At 36.3% G+C, this 24217-nt stretch overlaps 1 protein-coding gene across 1 annotated transcript in view; it reads left to right on the forward strand.

Annotated features, from left to right (window-relative positions):
* The window catches only part of LOC118569609 (CD2 associated protein), a 98165-nt gene extending 75723 nt beyond the window's left edge, over nt 1-22442 (forward strand). Inside the window, exons 13-18 of the mRNA XM_036167629.1 lie at nt 151-293; nt 7467-7579; nt 8261-8362; nt 11215-11390; nt 17417-17480; nt 19240-22442. Coding sequence (XP_036023522.1) covers nt 151-293; nt 7467-7579; nt 8261-8362; nt 11215-11390; nt 17417-17480; nt 19240-19281 — 640 coding nt within the window. The 3' untranslated portion in view covers nt 19282-22442. The remainder of the gene's footprint in view (nt 1-150; nt 294-7466; nt 7580-8260; nt 8363-11214; nt 11391-17416; nt 17481-19239) is intronic.
* Nucleotides 22443-24217: the final 1775 nt, after the last annotated feature.

Genomic DNA, 24217 nt, shown 5'->3' on the forward strand with positions numbered 1-24217 from the left:
AGTCTTAGGACTAGAAGCTTGTGTTCATACATAGCTTTACAGAACAGATGGAAACTAGTATTAAACAAAATCTTTTTGCCATTCAGTCAATATTTAAAAGTTCTATTTTGCCTTCAAGTGATTTTTGCATGTTTGTTTTTCTCATTTCAGAATTAATGGAGAAGTTTCTACAATTTCTTCAAAGATTGAAACTGAGCCAGTATCAAAACCAAAGCTAGATCCTGAACAATTGCCAGTTAGGCCAAAATCAGTAGACTTTGATGTCTTTTTAGTCAGAAACTCTAAAGAAACAGGTAAGCCAAAATATACAAGATACTGCTTTAAAAAGGAGTCAGAATGGATTTTAGAAACTTAAGATTTGTATATGCAACTTGCAGAAAGAAATAATGGCTATTAGTTGAAATGGGCTTAAAATTTGGTAGCCAGAGTAGAAAAATGAGGATGTTAGATGGGCAGAATGTAGTTTTGTCTGAGCAGATTTCTTAATCTTGAGAAAGGAATGAACAAGACTGACATACTTAGTACTTCAGTACGTCTTTATAATGTAATGCCCATTAATCCTGAATTAGAGTTGAGTATATTTTGGTTTTAAAATTTGAAAATAAAGGGCCACAGAGATGGCTCAGTGGTTATGAGTACTGGCTGTTCCTCCAGGGGACTTAAGTTTCCTTGAACCCACATGGCAGCTCCTAACTGTCTGTAACTCCAGGTGACTGGAAGCCCTCTTCTGGCCACCATCTGTACCTGCATGCATGCTTCTTAAAAAACATAATACTAGGATGACATACACTTTTAGTGCTAGCAATAATTTGTGTTTTATAAAACAAATCTTTATCTTCATCTGGACAAACTTTTGTTATCTACAAGAAAATATTTTTATTCTTATTTATCAACTGGCTTCACTTTTGCTAAATAGTGTTTCTTAAGATTTAGGACTTTTTTTTTTTTTTTTAACCATCGTGTGTTATATGTACATACTTCTTTTTGGTTCTTTATATAGTTGAAAAGTGGGAAGCTGGAAGCACAAACATCTTGATGAGCTTCTGCCCGTTAAGAGCATTAGATAGTCATTACTTTATGGTAACGGATATTATTTTGTATAGTATTCTGCACTCCTTTTTAGTTTCTCCATTTTTTGAAGGACTTTTAATGTATATTCTCTTTTTACTTTCATTGTAGCCCTAGGGAATAGGTGCTGTTTCCCCCATTTTATATGTAAACAGGTATAGACACATCAACATGCACATCATGAGTGCAAGAACACTGAAGTCCTTGCATGTAGATAAATGCTCTGGTGTAGTTTAGAAAATTTTAGTGTCATAAATCTCTTTGTCATACTTGCACCCTTCTCTGTATGGTGCTACATTCATTACTAAATATTTGGGAATTGTGATGCTGATTATAGCTTAGAAAAGTTCACTAAAATAGACTTTGTGTCTTGTAAAAATTACCCTTACTTACTACTAAATGAAAGATGGAAAATGGTTTAAAATATTCACTATTTTTATAGATATTAGTAGTAAAACGATAACATTTTCACAACTCATGTTTTATGTTTACTCAAAATATAATTAGACATGTTTTCAAAAGTTGAAGAAAATCTAGCTATTTATACAAATTTAATGCTTTAAATAAAAGTATCTGTTCATATTATCTTTCAAATTGCCCCAATTTTTTGTGGTCTTTATCACAAAAGTCTTAAATTTGATGGTTATCTTTGGGAATTGATTTTTTTTTTTAATGTTGCTTTGTATCACTCTTGAATATCTGTTCTATTTGGTTTTAAGGTAGTAGAAGTTTTACAAGACTTTGGATGAAATAAGCTTTTGCTTTCTTAAAAAAAAAAACTTGTTACTATTTTCAATTATATGTATGTTTGTGTGTCTGTGTGTGCATGCATATATGAATTGAGGTTCCTATAGAGGCAAGACACATCAGATCCCCATGGAGGTGAAGTTACAGGTAGTTTGTGAGCGACCTCATGTGGTTGCTAGAAACGAAACTTTGGTCATCTCCAATAACATTGTGCACTCTGTTTTGTTGATTGAGATAAGGTCTCTCGATGTAGCCATGGCTGTCTTGTAACTTGCTGTGTAGACCAACTTACATAGTTGGCCTCGACCTCACAGAAGTCTACCTGCCTTTGCCTCCAGAATGCTGGGGTTAAAGGCATGTGCCACTCTAAAGTTGAGCCATCTCACCAAGCCTTCAAGTTTTCACGGTTTTCCTATTTTCTCTCTTTATGTACATCCATACATAGTCCGTTGTTTTTTTTTTCTTTTTTTCTTTTTTTAACATTTATAGAACCAGTTCATTTAACAATTCTAAACTCCTGGTTGGAAAGTAAAACCATGTTTGTCTTGTATCTGTGGTGGTTGTTTACTCTTCATATAATAGCCCTCATGGAATAGAGTTTGAAAAGTTGCAGCTTTTGGTTTAAGGATTTTTTTTTCCTTTAATAAATAAAGAATAGTTTAGAGGTGCTGAGATTGTCACAGGGCAGGAAAATTAGCAGTGAACTTTTAAGCAGCTGTCCTTGATTCTTTTTACTTAATTTGGTGATGTATCACACTTATGCTCCGTCTTCAGTAATTATAAATTTTGGGAATTAAGTACAAATTCTTTACTGAGCAGTTGTTACATCCTTAGCAGTATGCTAGACACAGGTTATTTTCTAGAATAGAGATGTCATGGCTGGCAGCAAATAGCTTCTCTTATAAACATCATTTCAAACAAAATTAGTTTCATACACTGCATAATTTTAAATAGATTCTTACAGATAATTTGATAATATTTTTAGTGCACATTTGTTTTGACTGACTTCTACCTGTACCTTGAAGCCAGCTGTGAAATTTCCCACTGATAGAGCCCCGTTGCCACTCGAAGGCTTGATTTTTGAGCACTTTCAGTCTGTCCTTATAATATACAAGTGTGTGAGTTTTGGGTTGAGTACTACCTCAGGTTTAGCATTTGGCTAGAGCCTAGTTTATAAGTCTCAGAAAATGTAAAATGGGGGTTGGAGAGGTGGCTCAGTGGTTAAAAGAGAGTATTGATCTTTCAGAGGACCTGAGTTCCCAGTACCCACATTGGACATTTCACAACTCCTGTAACTCTAGATCCTGGGGATAGGAAACCCTCTTCTGACCTCCCTGAGCACCTGTATTCATGTGTACTGAGCCCCCACACAGACACATCCATGTAATTAAAAATAAAATATATGTCTTTTTTAAAAATGGAAATGTAAAAGAATATACGTGGAAATGTTACTGAAAGGTCCATTATCTTTTTTAAAATCATTTGACATGAAATAGTATAGTAGAAACCACAACTGACTTTGGTGTTAAAACTATGGTTTTTATTCATTATGTAGGTTTTATTCCCTGGATCATTTTTCTTGCTCAGCTTGTGACCAAATGAACCTATTTATCTATCCTCTGTCCTCCTGAACACTGGATGTGGAGGATACTGGGAATGTTTTGTTTCTTTAGCCCCTCCATTGTTAAATCCATCTCATTCTGTTTCTGCTTTGATCTATGAAGGACATTATTTCCTTATCTCATTTTCACAAACATCTTCCTGTTTATAGAGACACAAATAAGCATTGATGGATATATGTAAGTATAGATGCTTTTAAAAAATAGTACAAGAAAGTCATTTCTAAAATATTCGTTTTTTTACTGGGCAGTGGTGGCGCACGCCTTTAATCCCAGCACTTGGGAGGCAGAGCCAGGCTACCAAGTGAGTTCCAGGAAAAGGTGCAAAGCTACACAGGGAAACCCTGTCTCGAAAAACCAAAAAAAAAAGAAAAAAGAAAAGAAAAAAAATTGTTTTTTTACTTTCCTTATTTCTTTAAATGGTAGGAAGTGATTTCGGTTTCCTCACCAGTGTGGTCATATATAGCAGCGCTACAGACTGTAGAGCTGTTAGGAACCAACCGTGCTTTAATTTATTTCTCGTTTTCAAATATTTCATCAAAAATTAGTTTGAAGGAAAATTTCATTGCCATTACCAATTAATTGTCAATGAACAGTCACATTTCTAAAATAATAATTTTTTAAGAAGCAAAAGTATTTTTCAAATTAGTTTTAGGACAGTAGATAGGAAATTTACACTGGGCAGTGGTGGCGCAGCCTTTAATCCCAGCACTTGGGGGATCTCTGTGAGTTCGAGGCCAGCCCGGGCTACAGAGAGAGTGTGCAGCACAACTAGTGCTGCACAGAGAGACCCTGTCTCGGAAACCCAACAGAAAGAACTTCCCAGTAGCATTGCAATTACATTGAGAGGTTCAGCTGAAGTGTCCTTGATATAAGCATATTAACTCTTTTGATTATTTCTTCTTGGATAAATTCATTTAAAATTAAAAGTGAATTCATGTAAAAATTAGATATCCATGGTATTGTTGAATAAGTTATTCTTTCTCTTACCTTTATAGCTGATTTACTTTTCTTTGAATTGCTTTTGTAATATTTACTCATGTATTTCTTTCAGGAATAATGTATGATGGAACTTTTCAAATAAGTGAGATTTGTATCCAAATTAGGAACAAAACAGTGTTCCTATTCTTAGTAATTATCCTTTTGCTTAAATCATGGAGAACTAGCATTAAGGCCTTAGTCTCTCTCTCTCTCCATATATATGTATGTATATATGTATGTGTGTATATATAATGAGATGTCAAAGATTGCATTGAATCAAATTTATAGTGAAGAATTTAAAAATGCTATTTGCTCATGGCATATTTTTATTTTACAGTGTCATAAAATTAAAATCGTCTTTATCACTGCAATTCACCAAACACTAGAACTTGACTAAAAGATGATGTTATTTTAGTTACAACTATCTTATGAGATGTTATAACATTGACTTGTACCCTTGGCCTTTTACAGTAATAAGCTGTCCTTTTAGAAACTGTCTTGGTATTGTTCAGTGAGTAATATAATGTGGCTTAAAAATCATATTGTATATTAAAATTAATAGTAATTGAAAATTTTCCTTTTGAAAGACAAAGGGATAAATCTAAAATAAGTACACATTTTGTGTAAGTTCAGATAACCTTGGTTGCTAGACATTGAAATGCTTCTATTCATCTACAACTGTTCTTTTTTTCCTGCTTTGTAAAATAATTTTTTTGGTTTAGTCTTTTTTCTAGACATTCCTATCCTTGACTTTTCTTTCCAGATTTTGTTTCCTAGCCTGTTTGCCATGTTTCCTCCCTTCTTACGTGTCAGGAAATTATCCTACCCTTCTCCATTTTGGTAAGATAACAATTTATAAAAGAAATCAAAGTAGTATATTCAATATAAGTAGGTGGTGCACATCAATCTTTTTTTTTTTTTGTAATTCTGCGAAGTGTACATGTTTGTTTGTCTATTTATTCTAACCCTTTTGGTTTTCCATTTTAAAATAAATTGAAGTTCACTTTTGAAAACCTTCCTTGATTATAATTTAAAATATTCTTTTCAAAATGTAGCTCCAAAAAGTTGGCAACCATACAATCATATAGTCTCCCACAATTGATATATCACCTGGCTCTTAAAAACCTGCCCGTGTCTCCTTAGGACATACAGAAGTATTAAGTGGCTGTCGGAGTGACAGATGTGATTGTTAGAGTTGATGCCTTTATACCATTCTCACAGTGTAAATCCATTGTTAATTAACCTTAGATCACTTATAAAGGGTTAGGTGTATCATAAATCCAAAATGTGCACTATTTTCTTTCATTTGATGTCTTAAATGGAGAACCTGAGAGAGTTTTAGAATGGTAAAGTTGTCTTGGTGTTGTAACCTTAAATTGGATGTATGAAGGCATTTTATATGAGTATGCTGTACTTTGTAAACCCACATTTTAAAAAAAAAAATCTACCCTTTCTATTTCATTTTTCTTTAATTTCTTCCATTTTTTTTTCTGTTTTGTTTATCTTTTTTTCCCTGCAAGTTGCTTAAATATGCATTTGAAAATTATTGCTTTGGTCACAATGATAGAGTTTTCCCATAGGTCACTAATGGACATTTATCAGTTTAACATATTTTATACCAATTTTTAATATATTTATAAACAGAATGAGATATACTTAACATTTAAACCAAACCTTTTAGATTATATAATTCATTTTCCAATAATGTTGCTTATTTCTTCCTATGGTGTACTATATTTTATAATTAAAATTATCAAAAGACCAGAAAATTAAACTGATTTTTTTTTTTTTATTATAGCATATTTTGATGTATTTGTCCAGGTAGAACACACAAAGTAATCTATAAAAAACTTAATAATCAGCCATTAGTTTGAGTTATGCAGTGTGCATTTCCAAAGTGATAACTCTTTTTACCTTGTATTCTCCACCTCTTGAATGAATATTCTGTAGATTACTTTAAATAGAAAGTTTTATGAATTAAACTTTGAGATTGGCAGTGGTGAGTGTGTTTAGATCTTTTATACAGAAACAACAAGTCATTGAATTTGGACATGTAAGGGTCTGATAAGTTTTACAGCTGTCAGACAAATGGGAATGAGAAAGATGAGTCTCGTGGAAGATTGGGATATTTTGGCTGTGGTTAATATTCCTAGTTTCTTATCTGAGCTATAGGAAATTACACTGATCAGGACAGTATCAGGAATTTACAAAAGATTTGGTGCCATATGTAGACATCTGAGCTTCAGAATAATAACAACTTGTTTGAGGTTTTCTGGCTACTCTAGAAAACTGCAGATAGTACATACCATTGTTCAATGGATATGAGTTATCATATATGTCTTATATGCCCTTAAATACAAATTATTTGGTCAAGGATCAACTAGGCTTTGATTGATGGCAGAGAAACAAATTAATGATCTATGTAGCATTTACACTTGGTACCTTATTTGCCTTAGATTTAAAACTAGTGTATGATTCTTATGTCTTAAGTTTTGAGTCCTGACTGAAACATTTGTATATGTTCATGTAATTAAATCGTAACTTCACTTTACATTGAGAATACATAGAAAGCAACAGTGTATCAGGAACAGTTTAGTCCTTCAAATTTGTTATTAGTTCACAGTGTGAAGGTTAAAATATTGTACATGTAAAATTTCTCTAAGTTGTAATTAATTGAGAATTTAAATAGATTTTTAAAAATGTGAGAACCTCAAATGACAACTTTTTATTCTCCTGCAGTTCATGGTACAGAATTCTTCCTATAGAACATTTTGTTGAGTGTGACTGTTGGAAAGAGGTCTTACATGACTAAAAAGGTCTTACTCTATATGGTAGAAAGATTGATTTTTTTTTTAAGAGCATGGGTATTGGTTTCCAAATGCATATATAAAGCACTGATCAACTTGTGAGCTTTTCAACTTAGTGGTGACTTTTAATTCATTGTGTAAAAAAACCAGAAATACTGATTTATTTATTTATTTATTTATAATTTTTTTTGCCTTTTAGAAGGAACAACTCTCTTAGTTGGTAATACTTGTTTTTATTCTCTAGATATTGTAAATTTTGATGACATAGCTTCCTCAGAGAACTTGTTACATCTCACTGCAAATAGACCCAAGATGCCCGGAAGAAGATTGCCTGGCCGCTTCAATGGTGGACATTCTGTGAGTTTCTCTTACTTTAGGAAACCAGAAGATTGAAAGTGCTAAGTCCCTTTTAAGATGAGAATGAGTGGATTTATAACCACACCTCATTTTTAAAGCTCTGGAAGACAGCTTTATGATTCTTTATAAAAGAAAATACAGGAAAAGAGAGATGTTCAGTTCAATGGCGTCTTGTATGAAAGGTTCCAGAATCAGAAAATGGAGTTGTCTTGAGACCGCAGTCACAGACACAGGGCCAGTGGGGAGCAGGGACTTTGTTTAGTTAGCACCGCAGGGTCAGTGCTGAGAACTGAGCAGCAGATCCAGACGCCGGGGAGGGAGGGACTTGCCCACTTCTTGTAGTAGATATGCTCACAGCTGAGTAACTCCTTTCCATGTTTCTGCTTCTTGTTTGGAATGCAAACCTACTTCAGTATTACTGTATTAGTTCATCAGCACAATGTAGCTTTAAAATGACCTCAGTGGAAAAAAACTTCTGTTTCTGTGAGGAAAGGTAATTTGCAGATATGCAAATGTGCTATTCAGTCTGAAGTTCTGTGACTTATGATCCACAGCCATGAGCTTGGGAACAGCAGTTGCTAGGTGGTAGGAGTTTTGGCTGTATTGTGCACATGCTTATTGAATTTCCTTTTTATGAAATCTCTGTCTTGATTTTTTTTTTTTTTAATGCTAAACATGTAGCCAACTCAAAGCCCAGAAAAAACCTTGAAGTTACCAAAAGAAGAAGATAGTGGCAACCTAAAGCTGTTGGAGCTGAAAAAGGATACGAGCTACTCTTCAAAGGTAGACCCATTGTGGCCTAAGAGTTGTTTGATTTTTAAGATGTGTTGTAGTGATCGGTCAAGAAGTTTAAGGCATCCTTTTAGAAACATTATTTTCTCTCTTTTGTCAGGAAATAAAGTAATTCTCACTGACGTCACATCAGCTCTTTTAATAGTAGAAGCAAGTAGAAGCAACTTACCTTATTTTAAAGAATGTGCTTTATATTTCATATTTCTTACTTTTCTTTTTTTTTTTTTTTTGGTTTTTCGAGACAGGGTTTCTCTGTGTAGCTTTGTGCCTTTCCTGGGAACTCACTTTGGAGACCAGGCTGGCCTCGAACTCACAGAGATCCACCTACCTCTGCCTCCCGAGTGCTGGGATTACAGGCGTGTGCCACCACCGCCCGGCTTGTTTCATATTTCTGAAGCATAAATCTGTACATTGTTTCATTTTCTTATTAAACATACACACATAAAATAATTTGAGGGGTTGGATCTGTTTTGTTTGTTTTGAGGTAGGGTCTCTATGTGGCCCTGACTGGTCTGTACCTTCATATGTTTACCAGGCTCCCTCAAACTTGTGTTGATCCTTCTGCCTCCACCTCCATAGGCATGCATGATCCTGCTTAACTAGCATAAAATTTCAGCCTAATTATTTATGAGGGTTAGCAAGTTAGAAATCATGATTTGTTCACTCATTCTTTAATTTGGTTCTTGACACTCTCTAAGTGTTTCGTATATACTGGAATTAGTGGAAGAATAGATAGACCTGTCTGTTACATGGTGATGTTTAAGTTCATCATTTTTATTAAGACCGTTTTACAAATTACACATATACTCAAGGTTAGTTATTCCTCATTTTGATTCCAGAATATTTGGCCACTTCTTGAATTACCAAATACATTTAATCTGATTCTCCGTATTGTCAACAGTCTCTTGACACATTTCTAAAAGGACTGATTTTAGTGAACTCCTCAAATAGTTTATAGACTTAACTAAATTCTTCATAATTACTTTTAAATGAGGCTTTGGATGTTTGTAACAGTAAAGATTGAAACAGTACTTTAATGTTGATGTAGTTTTACTTATGATGCCCCACTAGGCAGCTTGTCCACTAGATAAGCCAGTAGGTGTCTCCTTTCTCTAAACAAATAAAATCACTAGTGATTGCAGATTACTTTTTATTGATCCCCCAGCAATGAATACCAAACTGTTTTTGGAATTTTAGAGCTTTACTATTTTTTTTTTAATGTTTTTATTCTTTGGGAATTTCATACAGTATATTTTGATTGTATTCTTGTCCCTCCTCCAACTCTTCCCAGACACACGCATGCACGCACGTGCACTCATCCTTTCCCACCAAATTCACATTTTTCTTTCTTTACAAAACCCAACCTACAAGAAAATAAGGAGTCCAATTTGTGTTGGCCAACTAAGCCCGAGCATGGGGCCTGCCCTGCGGTGTGGTCAGTATACACTTAGCTTCGCTCCATTGAAGAGAACGGATTTTCTCTTCTCCTAGCATCTATGAATTGCAGTCAACTTCTTTGCCAGGGGTGGGACTATATGTCCACTTCCCTCTTTGAGCTGGGAGTTTGTCTGGCTGGAGCTTGTGCAGGTCCTGTGCATGCTCTTCAGTCTCTGAGTTCATATGTGCATCTGCCCTTTCATGTCATTTGAAGTCATCCACCAACCCTGGCTCTTAACATCTTTGTGCCTCTTTCTCTACTTCAAGTCCTGCACTGAGGCAAGGGGTATGACACAGGCATCCCATTTAGGACTGAGTACTCCACAGTCTCTTATTCTCTGCACATTGTCCAGTTGTGGGTCTCTGTCTTAATTACCATTTACTACAAGAAGCTTGTCTAGCTTTGAGTGATGCACTAGTCAGAAATTCTGGTTGGAACTCACATTTCAGGCTATAAGCAGTCCCACATCCAGTGCAGTGGGTCCCATTTATCTTGAAGCATACATAGTTAAATATCCTTTTTTAAAAATGTTTGAAGTCAGCATTTTGGAAAAATTTCAGATATGTGATTATATCTATTTTAGGGCTGGGATTCAAGATTAAACATAAAATTCATTTGTTTTGTGTAATTCCTTACCCACATTTAAGCATGATTTAATCTGATTCTCCGTATTGTCAACAGTCTCTTGACACATTTCTAAAAGGACTAATTTTAGTGAACTCCTCAAATAGTTTATAGATTTAACTAAATTCTTCATAATTACTTTTAAATGAGGCTTTGGATGTTTGTAACAGTAAAGATTGAAACAGTACTTTAATGTTGATGTAGTTTTACTTATGACGCCCCATAAGTTTCAAACAAAGTCTGGAATAGAATTTTTTTGTTTTTATTTTGATTTTGGTTTTTCGAGACAGGGTTTCTCTGTAGTTTTGATGCCTGCCCTGGAACTCACTCTGTAGACCAGGCTGGCCTCAAACTCAGAGATCCACCTGCCTCTGCCTCCCACGTGCTGGGATTAAAGGCATGCACCACTGCCACCAGGCCCTGGTATAGAATTTTTAAGGTTAGGGATTTTCAGATTAGGAATGCTTAATATATACTACATTAATTGTTTGTATTCTTATAAAAAATACTGTGATCTGCGAATGTAGTTTAGAGTGCTTGACTAGCATGCACAAAGCCCTGGCTTTAATCTAGTACTATCTAAACTGTAATCTCAATACTTGGAATGTGGGGGCAGGAGGATTAGAAGTTTAATATATGAGGATCTGGAGTTATAAGCCAGCCTGGACTACATGTGGACCTGTGTTAAAAATGAAAACCAGAACAAAACATAATCTTCTAAATTTAAATATAATATTAAATATAAACATAAGCATAATGAGAAAAATTTTCTGTTTTGCAGCCATCTCTTTCAACACCTTCAAGTGCTTCTAAAGTAAATACATCTGCTTTCCTAACTTCATTAGAACTCAAGGCTAAAGCAGAAGCAGATGATGGGAAAAAAAGTTCCCTGGAAGAACTTAAAGCCCAGATTATTGAATTACTGTATATTGTAGATGCATTGAAAAAGGATCATGGGTAAGTGACTTACTTTCTCCTGAGCACCCCACAGCATATGCAAAGACTTCTTTTAGGCACTGTCAGTTGAAGGTCTAGTCTCCTAAGTACACATGTACATGTGTTTCAAAGACATTTCTAGGATAGCACTTTTAGCAAAAAGCTTGACAGGAGAACTTGTTCCAGTGGCTCAGTTCTAGAAGGTCAGTATGTACCTGTGTGCTTCGGCAGGAACTGGCCAGGCACAGATGTTAGTCTTGAAAATCCTGAGAAAACTGCATTGGCATTTTGGGTAGGATCCAGATCCTTCTACTTATCTCTCAGAAGACTTTGACCCTGTTTCTGCTAGGCTTACATTAGATAGATAGTTACAAAATGAGTAGGTCCCAACCCACAAGAGATCTCTAAAGCCCTCCTGTAACTCTGAAAGTACTTGTTGTTGTTCATGGAGTGTTATGGATTGAGTCCGGAGTGTTGTGCTAATGCACTCTACTAACCATTGACCTATGTCCACACCCCAGAAAGTTTTTGATATGGTATATAGTAGGACATGCCTAATTAAAAGTTTTAGATCTACGAGAAGTTCAAAAGATACCCTATTGTAGCACTTGCATACATAAATTGCCTGTAGGTTCCCCTCCCCTTCTTAATGAGGAAATCAGGATGTAGAAGTAAAGCTATTACGTAATAATTGCACAGTTCTTCAATGGCAGAGCCAACACTCAACCTTGTTTCTTTTATTGGTTTACAGATCTTTGGATCTATTGATATTTTAACTATAATCTTGCAAGTTCCATGGATAAATCAGATGAAAAGATCAACTAATCTAATTAAACAGAGGATGAGCCTACTTATCCCATCTCATTTGTATACCTCCCTTCCCCAAAGGATTTCTTAGAATAGGATAAAGTTCATGCTTAGACTCTGAGTCATATTTAACTATTTTTCTCTTAATTTGCACTAGTCCTAGAGTTCTGTATGAAAAGTAGTATTAACAATGTAAAACAATGTAGGGCCTGATATGGTGATGAATGCCTTTAATCCCAACACTCTGGAGGCAGATTTAGAGAAAAATCTCTGAGTTCAAAGCCAGCTTAGTCGACACCGTGAGTTCCAAGTTAGCCCAGAGCTGTGTAGACTCTACATCAAATAACAAAATAAAAGTAAATTAAAAATTAAAAAATAACAAACAGGGACAAAAACTTTATCTAGGACAACTCCTGAAATATATTATATATTGAATGTACTGTGATTATAGAATTTGTCATTTGATATGCCAGGTCTTTCTTGAGTCTTTTGGTTGACCTATGTGAAAAAAAAAAATCCACAAATTCTGCACTACACATGGTAGAAGCTGTATACTCATTCCTCTGTAAATGTTGAATACCTCCCACCAGTTGCAAATTCTCCTGACTTTTAAATTTTGTTGTTTTATGCATTGGATACTAAATGTACTCCTTTGAAACAGTGTGTCACCTAGCCACATCTGGCCTTGTAGTCTCAAATTTACTATTGCCTTGAACTTTTGATCCTCCTGTCTCATTGTCCCAAGTGCTGGGATTACAGATCAGTGCCGCCACACCTGGCCCGGGGTAGGATTCTTAATGAAGTAGCACTTGCATACACAAATTACCTGCAGGTTCTCTTAAATTATTAGGACAATGAATGCAGTAGTTTTGATTTATTATGTACAATTACATATTTTAGAAATCTTTGCAAAGATTATTTTCAATATCCCAAATTTCTCTGGAAAAATGAAGGTAGATGGCAGGGATTTTTGTTGTTGTTGTTTTCTTTTGTTAAATCTAAAATCAGAGAGCAACAGCAAGAGAATGGGTAAATGATACATATTGGTATACTAATTGAGAGATGTACAGTGTGTAAGTGATGAATGATTGTGGCTGCATGAAATGAACAACAGTCAGTCCATGAAATAGAAGATGGGAACAAATTAGAAATATATATACAGTGTTACTCCTTCTATGTAACATTAAACGAATAGGAAACCAAGTGGGGAAAATACTGTTTTAAGATATATTTGGGGCCAATAAGATGACTCCATAATGTTATCTTCTGCTTTCTGTGGGGAGGGTGAGGGAGTGTCTTAGGTTTCTATTGCTGTGTGGAGACACCATGACCAAGGCAGCACTTATAAAGAAAACATTTAATTGAGGGGGCTCACTTACAGTTCAGAGGTTCAGTCCATCATGGTGGGGAACATGGTAGCATGTAGGTAGATGTGGTAATGAAACTAAGAGTCCTACATCTTTACTCAGAGGCAACAGGAAATCACACTGAATGAAGCTTGAGAAAAAGACCTTAAAGCCTACTCCCACATTGACACACTTGCAACAAAAGGTGTGTCCCAGATTGAAGGTGTACTCTCCAGCCTCAAGGTCTGGATTAAAGGCATTTGCCCTTCAGCCTCTTCCAGCAAGACCACACTTGCTCCAACAAGGCCACACTTTCCAATAGCGCCACTCCCTGTGAGTTTATGGGATCCAAATACATTCAAACTACCACAGGGAGAGGAAGAGGGGAAGGTAGAATGAGAGAATGTGAGCATGCAACATCTGGGAATTGAACACCCACTTCTTTATTTTATATGGTGCGTGTGTGTGTGTGTGTGTGTGTGTGTACTTGGATCATGTCTGCCTCTTTCTACTCCTTTGTAAAGTCATTATCCTTCATATTTTTTCTCTCGACTACATGCCCTCTTATTGACTTGTTTTTAATAACCCACTTAGTCCAGTTGGTGCCCCAGGGTGAAGGGGGTTATCCACTGGAGCACAGGCAAGCTGTCAGACTAAAACCCTGAAGAAAGCTGATGCTTCTCTTAGCAGAATCAACTGCCAGTAGCTCTTGATCTACTTCCTCAGCGAGCTGGAATGTTAACTGAGAAAGACAAACCTTTGCTTTTTGTGCTAACAGGATGCCCACCCATGTTACCCTCAAATTCATTACATAGTGAAGGATGACCTTGAATTTATAATCTTGTTATTACCTCCCATGGTTGGAGATTAAACTGCCAGGCCCAGGTTTTTATGTTTTCTGTTAAGATTTTTTTCAATAGATTTTGAAATTTTATTTGCATGTATGTCTGTGTATCATGTGTATACCTGGTTTCTATGGAGGCCAAAAGAGAGTATTGGATCCCCTGGAACAGGAGCTGCAAAGTTGTAAGCCACTATGTGGGTGCTGAGAACTGAACTTTAGCCCTCTAGAAGAGCAGCTCATGCTCTTAATACCTGAGCCACTCTCCATCCCCTTTTGTAGAAATTTGTAAGCTGTTTATCTATGTTGCTCTTTAGGAGAATTTATCTAGGAAATGTTGAAAGGCAAAAAAATTTACACATATCAATTTAGAAATTTACAATACTAACCTAGTGATGTTATTAGTATGTGAATTCCCCTTTCTTATTTTCTATGACCCCAGAACAACTAACCAATAAAATACCAGATATTTGAATATCAAATAGCAGTTTAAAGTGAAAAAAATTCAGGTACTACCCTCCATCTAATTTGAGTCACCTTACTCCATGACCTCTGGATGAATTTCTACTTCTAAATAAACTGCTTAAACTGCTTTCAAAAAGAAAGGGAGAAAGAAAAATAAAAGTAAAATTGAACAGCTTGGATATATCTTAAAACAGTTTCTGGAAAAAAAAAAAAAAGCCACAATACAAAATAAACACTTACAGAATTACCATGTAGACATGGTCCAAAATATATACTTAAAGAATGATGGTGTAAGAATGATGGTGTAAGGCCGGGCAGTGGCGGTGCACGCTTTTAATCCCAGCACTCAGGAGTCAGACCCAGGCGGATCTCTGTGAGTTCCAGGCCAGCCTGGTCTACAGAGCAAGATCTAGGACAGGCACCAAAACTACACAGAGAAACCCTGTCTCAAAAAAAAACTTTAAAAAAGTGAATGATTATGTATAGATTAGAATTGAAAATGTGACAGCATGAGTTAAAGAATACAGATTATTGGCTAGAATATTTTGGTTTGGGGAATTTAATGTAATATTAAATTGTAAACAATAGAGAAGAACTTGAAGTCCAATTATCTTACCAGATAAATTGTAATTTGCCTTGTAATTAACCTGGTGATAGTCATTTTGGCATTTGTTTTGAGTTCTGGAGTGTCCAGCCTGTAAAATGTGTAATAGGTGGTTATGGAGAACTGCTTTTAAAAGCCATGTATTATTTCACTATTTGTCCCTAGCTGTTTTAAAATTTATTTATTCATTTGTTTATTTGTTTTGGTTTTATTTTTCTTTTCAAAAAATTTTTAATTGATTCTTTGTGAATTTCACATCATGCACCCCAATCCCACTCATCTCCCCATCCCTCCATATCTGCCTTCTACTCTTACAACTCCCCAAAGAAAACAACAAACAAGAAACTCTCTGGAAGCTGCAGTGTGTCTCAGTGTGTAAAAATACACTGTTTGCCCAAATAGCTTTACTTGAAAGTGTTCATTGCAGTGAGGCTTTGGACTGGTTTGGGGCCTCTGGCTTCTGCTGCAGTTTAAATACTGTGTTCTTACCAGGATTCCTCTCAGACAGCCTGTTGTTGCCCTGGATCATGAAATCCTGGGCTGTTCTGTTTTGGGATTTTTTTAAGACAGATCTTTTTATGTAGCCTTAGTTGCCCTAGAACTTGCTCTGTAGACCAGGCTGGCCTCAAAACTCAGACACCTGCCTCTGCTTCCCAAGTGCTGGGATTAAAGACATGAACCACCACTGCCTGGCTTAACTTTTTTTTTTTTTTAGATTTATTATTTTATTATGTATACGGTATTCTGCCTGCATGTTTCCCTGCAGGCCAGAAGAGGGCACCAGATCTCATTACAAGTGGTTGTGAGCCACCATGTGGTTGCTGGGAATTGAACTCAGGACCTCTTGAAGAGCAGCCAGTGCTCTTAACCTCTGAGCCATCTCTCCAGCCGCTGGCTTAATTTCTTTATCTCAGATACATTTGTCACTCTTTTGGTGATTTTTTTTTTTTTTTTACTATTTAACTTTTTATTGAGGATTTCACATTATACATCTCAATCCCGCTCATCTCCCTATCCCTTCGAATATGCCCTCTATCCTTGCAATCCCCCCAAGATAAAACAAAGTAAAATTTAAAAGAAAAGCAAAATCTTGTTGTGGAAGCTGTAGTGTGACACAGTGAGTCACACAGTGTGCCTGTTAGTCCATACATCTTTACTTGCAAGTGATCATTGGAATGAGTCATTGGTCTGGTTTGAGGCCTCTGGTTTTTGCCACCTGGGTGCTGGAAGCCAAACCCAGGTCTTCTGTAAATGCACTAATTACACTTTTTCGAGACAGGGTTTCTCTGTGTAGCTTTGCGCCTTTCCTGGAACTCACTTGCTAACCCAGGCTGGCCTCGAACTCACAGAAATGGCTCTGCCTCCCGAGTGCTGGGATTAAAGGCATGCGCCACCACCGCCCAGCTGCAGTAAGTACTCTTAACCACTAAGGTATTTCTCAAGCTCCAACCCCCCCATTTTAGCTCTTTTTTAATGTCCCACTCCACCCCATATTCCCAGAAACCTTTGCAATAGTAAGTTTTTAATGACTTCTTCAAATGGTCTTTAGTGTTATTTATATGGGGAGGAAAAAATAATACCAAAGACATTTATTTATATTATTGTATGTGTTTCTGTGCGTGGTTATGTGCATGTTAGTGTATTCTTACAAAGTCCAGAGGAGGGTATTAGATCCTGCTGGAACGGAAGTTATGAGTGGTTGTAAGCCACCTCATGTCAGTGCTAGAACGAAACTCGGATCCTCTGAAAGGACAGAAAGTGCTGTGTTTGTTTGTTTTTAATCTTACGTTCAACTATTCAAACTTAAAGAATCTGAAAATTTTCTAAGTGAACATGGACATTCTTCCTAGGAACGTTTTCGTTGGGGCACTGTGTGTGTGTGTGTGTGTGTGTGTGTGTGTGTGTGTGTGTAAGTTAAAGCTCCAGTTAACATTAGTGAAATAGACTGCTTAACTATAAACTGAACAGTAAACTTTGACTTTAGGGAAGAACTGGAAAAGCTACGCAAAGAATTAGAAGAAGAGAAGGCCATGCGGAATAATCTAGAGGTAATTCATTTCTAGTTTTAGAAAATGTGAGCTTTTGCTTTTCCCTCTCTGCACTGTGTGGTTGGCTCTGCTACAAATTATGCTTTCCTACCTCAATTGAACACTGCACCATTCCTTAGTAGCAATTTCTTAATCCTAAATTTCTTGTTGACTCTATAACATTGTTTTATTCTTGCAGTTAGAAAGTTTTTTTTCTTGCTGTTTTCAGAATCCCACCTGGGGCCTTGTGCTTGCTGAGGAAAGATTTGGGCCCTGAGTTGTAGTCCCAGCACAGCAATTGTCCTGAGTATTGGTTCAGGACAGTGTGTGGAGCACCTGGTATCTAATGGGTCTGAGTAAATCAACACTGTTGATTTCCTTGGTCTCCAATTCCTTGAGCTTTGTGTTTCTCCTCCCTCTCTCCCTCCCTCCCCTTTCCTTTCTCCTCCCCTTCCCCCTCCCTCTCTCTTCTTCCCTTGAGGGGCAAGCAGGTTGTGGCACTCACTTCCATTTGTCCCTGGAGAGGTTACATTACCTTTTTTCTAGGGATAGCTGGAAGTTACACTTAGTTTCTTCATCTTAACTTTCCTCCATGTTTTTCATTTCTCTTGTGTTCTGCCTTTTTGGAGCCTTCTCCTCCTTCGTCATTACCACCATCACCCTCTTCTACCTTGCCTCCTTACTAACCTTCATTGTCTTCTCAGAGAACCAGAAAGTATGTTTTCGAAACTTCCTGACTTACCAGGGCTTCTCCTCAACTACGGATCCAGTAGGCTTAGATCCAGATAACTGCATGGAGCTGTGAGGAGTTTTGACCCTACTGCAGAGGGGAAACAGGATTTAGAATGATGGGGCATAGCTAGAGTCATGTTCTTCCTTCTCCGCCCTGTGGGAATCTGTATGTACCCTCCAGAGCTCTCGGTTATGGGTGTACATTGTCGGTTACCACAACTCCATTGATATCTGACAGGTCTCCTTTGGCATCGTTGTTCTTTGTATGAAAATATTCATTCCTCCTGCACCCCTGTCTTTCTCCATCATCCAGCTGCCCCCTTGATCTGCTGTAGCTTCATTTTTTTACTGGGTTCATTTGCCACAAGACAGACATAGCTCTCACTCTGCCCCCTAAAAATGTCCTATATTTCCCATCTCGGATTCTCTACCTTGAAATCGGTCTTTTTTTTCTGTTTGATTTCTTGAGACAGGCAGGCCCTAAGCCCACTGCAGCATTCATGCCCCAGCCTCCTGAGTACTGGGACTGCAAACATGGGTCATACATCCAGCCTCAACCTGGTGCATTTTAGGTTATGCTTGCTGATGGCAGATCTGGGTCTCTTCTTCAGCTTCTGTAGCATGTCACAATGTGACCATTCCCACCTCTTAAAGGTTTTCTAGGTTCAGTGACCCTGCTTTCTTTCCACTTTCTCTTTCCTTTTCCTTTCAAGAGATTTTTCCTTGCATGATTTGTGTGTAAGGGGTGTATGTGTGTTTCTGTTTTTCTTCCAATACTTACTTCAAATACTTTTATCACTTAACATTGTTGTTCTGGCTAAAAGAAAAACATTACTTTTTTCTTAATTTCTTGCCGTTTAGGAACTCACATTACTATACTTTCCACTGACACTTTTATTCAGCTATATTATTTTTGCACTCTGGGAAATTAGATTTTGATGTTGAAAACAGAATTCAAAGGCTGGAAAGTGTGGTCATGCGATACAGATAGTATAACTTAAACCTTACTAAAGGTATTTTATGTTGAACACTTATGTTTTGTTTTTAGGTGGAAATCGCAAAGCTGAAGAAAGCTGTTCTGTCTTCTTGAGGTGGTGTGGACCCAGTGTTCTTAATGCTCCAGGGATTTAGGAGCAACACTGTGAACTGAGCTGACTTGTTAAGACAGCAGATGTGGTGTTGTGATGAAGAAATGAGAGGATATGAACTAATATCTATTGAAAAGTTAGGGGGTGATACTTTTTTTTTTAATATATTTTGTTTTGCCAATATGGAAAAAAAGAGGCCTTATTTCTTACTGTGCTGGGAGAGCAAACATTTCTGTTGTTTGCTTGAAGATACTACTGAATCTGTATAAAAAGGAATGAAAGTTCACAATAGTTTTTCTATTGAGACTTGTATTATTTTTAAAGAGTTCTATACTATAAATATCGTACTATCTTTACAAATAAGCTGTAAGGTAAACTTTTTGAGATGGACGGGTTAGCTTTATAGTAACTAGAGTCACTGCTTTCCTGTAATACGTATGGACATAAACTTGTATACATACTCTGCATATACCACACACACACACACACACACACACACACACACACACACACTTTTAGCTTCTTACCTAGGATTGCTTCTTACCTGTTTGTCTGCAGTGCTGTTTGTATATTTGGTGATAAAGTAGGAGTTCCTAATTACCAGGTTCCTCATCCATGCATAATTAATCATTAATGGAATAATAAAAATAATTAAACTTCTAGAGTGTTCTATAATGCTCATACTATACGGTTCATTAAAGGAAGTTAGTTAAAATATACTGGATTAAGCTTTGGGAAAATAGAAGCCTTGTTCTCAATTCATGTGGCCTAAGGACTCAAAATGTCATGTTAAATTTGTGCCTAAACACATGTAAAATATGTAAACACCAGCCTCATTGCTGTATTCTTACGCTCATTCTACAGTCCTGAATATTACTCATTTCACATAATTTTCACTATTGATAATCTTAGGAAACAAAGCCTCTAAACCCAGATCTTTTCAAACTTCAGAATGAGGGTCCATATTGGGAAAGCTATTGTGAAAACACTCAGGTTTTACAGACATAATTTATCTAATAGAACAAACTAACTCTTAGAGATATTTTGGACTGTTACTTATGTAAAATGTTTAGAGTGTTAGTATTTCACAAATAGTCATGATATAGGTTATATAAATCAAATATAATTGGCCATATTGAAGCTCATTTCAGGATGGATGCTTAGCCATTCTTCAACATCACAAATCAATTGTTGAACATCTTGGATCAGATCAACCACATTCAGGGTGGTATGTTTCAGACCAGGCAAGCATTTAAAAATGTTGTATCTGTAGGGCAACATGTCTAGAAATAAAGAGGTTAATTTTAAAATGGGAAATGTTTTTATTTGTTAAAAGTCAAGAGTTAGATTTTAAGGTTTACTTTAGTAAATGAATGTCAGATTGAAGGTATCATGCTTCTTTAAAAAAAAAAACAATACTTTTTACATTTTAATCTTAAAATAGAAAAAACTTTTAAAATAAGATTTCTTGTGTTGCTTCAAATAAAATAGAACTGAAGTAGAAAATAATAGAATTGCCAACACAAAGTTACACTTAATTAACTTCTGGGGACAGCATTAATTGTATATCAAGTGTGCATTTTAGCTTTTTTTGGATGTTTGACAAAGGGTCTTATATATCCCAGGCTGGACTTGACCTTGTTATGTAGCAAAGATGATTTTAAACTTCCGATCCCCCTGCTTCTGCCTCCCAAGTGCTAAGATGACAGACATGACACTGTATCTATCCATTTTAACCAATTCAAGTCTAAGTTCATCTCATGAGAGGTGATTGAACAAAATTGTTCCATTTTATCTTTAACTGATTAGTCAAATGAATTATTTCTTGTTAATAAATTAGCTCTTAATGACAGTCTTAAGATGAAAGTAAACTATTCCATCCTAGAAATCCATCCTTTAACTTCCCCGATGGAGATTAATCTCTACCCACACTGCTGGGTGGGAAAGGCTTCAACAGTTCAAGGTGTGTTATTGAAGGTTATTTTAATAGAAAAGTAACATAAATATTCAACAGTAGGTGAGTGACTAATGTATGCTTTCTGGACAAATATATAGCTCATAGATGCCAATTAAAATAAAAAAAATGGGAAAATAATTCTAATAGAAAAACAGCAGAAAACTGAATTCATGTGATATAAACATGATTAAGGAAAATAGAAGCACAACCCTTATTGTATATTAAATGTATATTCATGTGCAATTTGGTTCCTTTCTGAACTATTATGTATCATTGATCTTGGCCCTGGCAATACATATATTTTAATACCTGTAAGCTATTGAAAAGGTGGTGACAATATGCCTGTAGCTTGGAGACTAAGGAAGGAAAATCATGAGTTTGAGGCCAGCCTGTGCTGCATAGGGACCCTATGTCCACAAGAAAGGATACACTCTTCTTTGGCAGTGGTGGTGGGTATTTTGCACTAATTCTTTGTCAGAACGGCAGTGGGTGTGGCAATACATGCTTTTGCCTTCTCAGTCATTTTTCTTCTGTATGACTGTTCTTCTGCCTTTAACAAAATTCAGAAAAAAACAAGCAAGCTTGAACTTATTTAAAGGGAAAAATGATTCCTTTAAAGTAGTAATTTGCCAGTATTTGCCCTTGATATGGGAATTTTACTTATTCCTAATATTGCAAGCATGATGATAATAATAGTAGCTTCTATTTTGATGTAACTTCTTCCCACATATTAGTATAAAAGACAGCATTGAATCTGTCATTGCCAAATTACTAGTAGATGTATAGTTCAGTTTTGCTGTTCTTTGAAACACAATACTACTAAGTTTCTAATGGAATTTCAATGTTATTTTTATGTGTTTATGACCACTATGCCTATTTCTTATTAAAAAGCTGTTACCTCTAAAGAACTGCAGGATTTGACTGAAAAGTCTGAAGATGTAAAGAGAGAATGGCCTGGTTTAACAGAGGACACTTTTTTGTTTTTTTTTAAACACTCCTTATTATGATCACAGACAAGAAAAATGTTCCAAGTATGCTGTAGATTTTTTGATGAATGTTTTAGGCTTGCATTGAAACTTGAAATGTATGAGCAGAATGAGACAATCTTTATAATCAGAATGAGAAGTGTTACAGTTGAATGGCCTTGTGCTGTAGCAATAAAATGACCAAGTGCAATGACTTTAATAAAATCATCTTTCAAAAGTTGCTGCTATGAATATTTTTAGTTACGAAAGTCTATCCTTGTTTAGCCTACCTTGCCTTCAGTAACTATTAATGTGATGCAGTTGATGTTTTGACAATCTAACATTCCAAAATCCATATATATATATATATATGTGTGTGTGTATATATATGGAATCTCAGAATAGTATACTAAGTTTTTTACAGGTGCTGGAAATGAAAGAAAGCATGCTTTTCCCTCAAAAAGAAAAACTAATAATAAAAAAGAATTGTATTGCTACTGTGTCAGTCTGTATTGGTTGTTGTTTGTCTTAGTTAACTTTTCTCCTGTTGTGATTAGCACCAGGACACGACAGCATTCAGCTCATGATTTCATAGAGTAGAGTCTGATGGCAAGACAAAGGTATGGCATAGGGACAACTGAGCTCACATCCTCATCAGGAGGCTGAGAGAAGCACACCCCAGGGACCCTCAAAGACCACCCATTGTGACACATCTAACAAGGCCACATCTCCCAGTCCTTGCCAAAACAGTCAAACAGCTGGGGACCACACATTCAAATATGAGCCTATGGGAGCCATTCTTGATTCAGATCATCATGTTCATCATGTGCTATGTTTTAAGGGTGATGAGAGTTATTTGTATTACTCTGAGTTTAAAAAAAATGCCAAAGTTACAGCATTGCAAGTTTTGGCTAGTTGGATTTTACTGAACCATTCTAAGTAGCCGTTTCATTTGAATCTACTTAGATAGTTCCTACCTTACAGGATGGGGGCAGAATTTGAGGTTCTGTGAAGTGCCTTGTAGAGTGCCTGGTGCAGAGTTAGACTAAGAAAAAGAAATGGAAGTTGCCATCTTACTCTTCAGAAGCATTTTACAGTGTTGGTGTGATACAGATGAAGTAAGGTAGACAGACTTCTTCCTCCGGTTTTGAATACAGAATTCCTTTCTGGGGATGGGAATGGGGGTTTTTCTCCCTCTGTCTGGTTTCCTTTATTCCTCTGAATAGTTAGTTCCCTTTTCTATTTACCACACATTCCACACATCCATAGTTTCATGTCCTACATGTATGCAAGATACACAAATGCACGCAATTTTTAAATCCTAAATGACATATTTAGAGATAAAAGGTCTTTCTAGGTCTGCCTGGCTTGGCTTAGCATGACTTCTATTTTCCTGTAGCTGTCACTATCTCTCTATAGCTGCATATTTTCTGTTGTGTGTGTATGCCATGAGTGTTTATGAAGTTGGGAGCCCCAACACTGTACAAGTAACTAGCCCACTTGTAACTTCTTGGTCAATTGTTCACTTTATTGGTAAGTTTATGTCTTCTGATTTTGTCTCAAGTCTGTGTTACCATACACCATAGCTACCCAGCTCATATTGAGCTTCCATTCATTTGCTAGGTTGTCTTCAAGTCTTTAGGGTGTCTTTTACCCATCAGCTGTATTCCTGGGAGACAGTGAGAGCTGGACTTGTTTTTCACCCCATCAGCCAGTGAGTTGACGATCCATTGATTTTATTATTGAAATACACTTACTATGTTTTAAATATTTGTGGGTGTTTTTTCTGCTTGGTTGAACTATTGTTGATTTTTTTTGTTGTTTCATTTTAGGATTTTCTTGGTTTGATGTGTTGGATATAATTGATTACTTCCTAGCTCTGCTTTACTATGCCTCTCAAGAAATTTATTTGTTCCTGTGTTCTCACAATTGAAACTGTCTTCTGTGTATGGTATTCCTTTAAATCTCTTATGACTGTGCCCGTAGACATGTAGTCTGGGCTTGGGGTTAAATGTC

This window comes from Onychomys torridus, chromosome 18 (genome assembly GCF_903995425.1).
Source record: "Onychomys torridus chromosome 18, mOncTor1.1, whole genome shotgun sequence".
In the NCBI taxonomy this organism is placed as follows: Eukaryota; Metazoa; Chordata; class Mammalia; order Rodentia; family Cricetidae; genus Onychomys; species Onychomys torridus.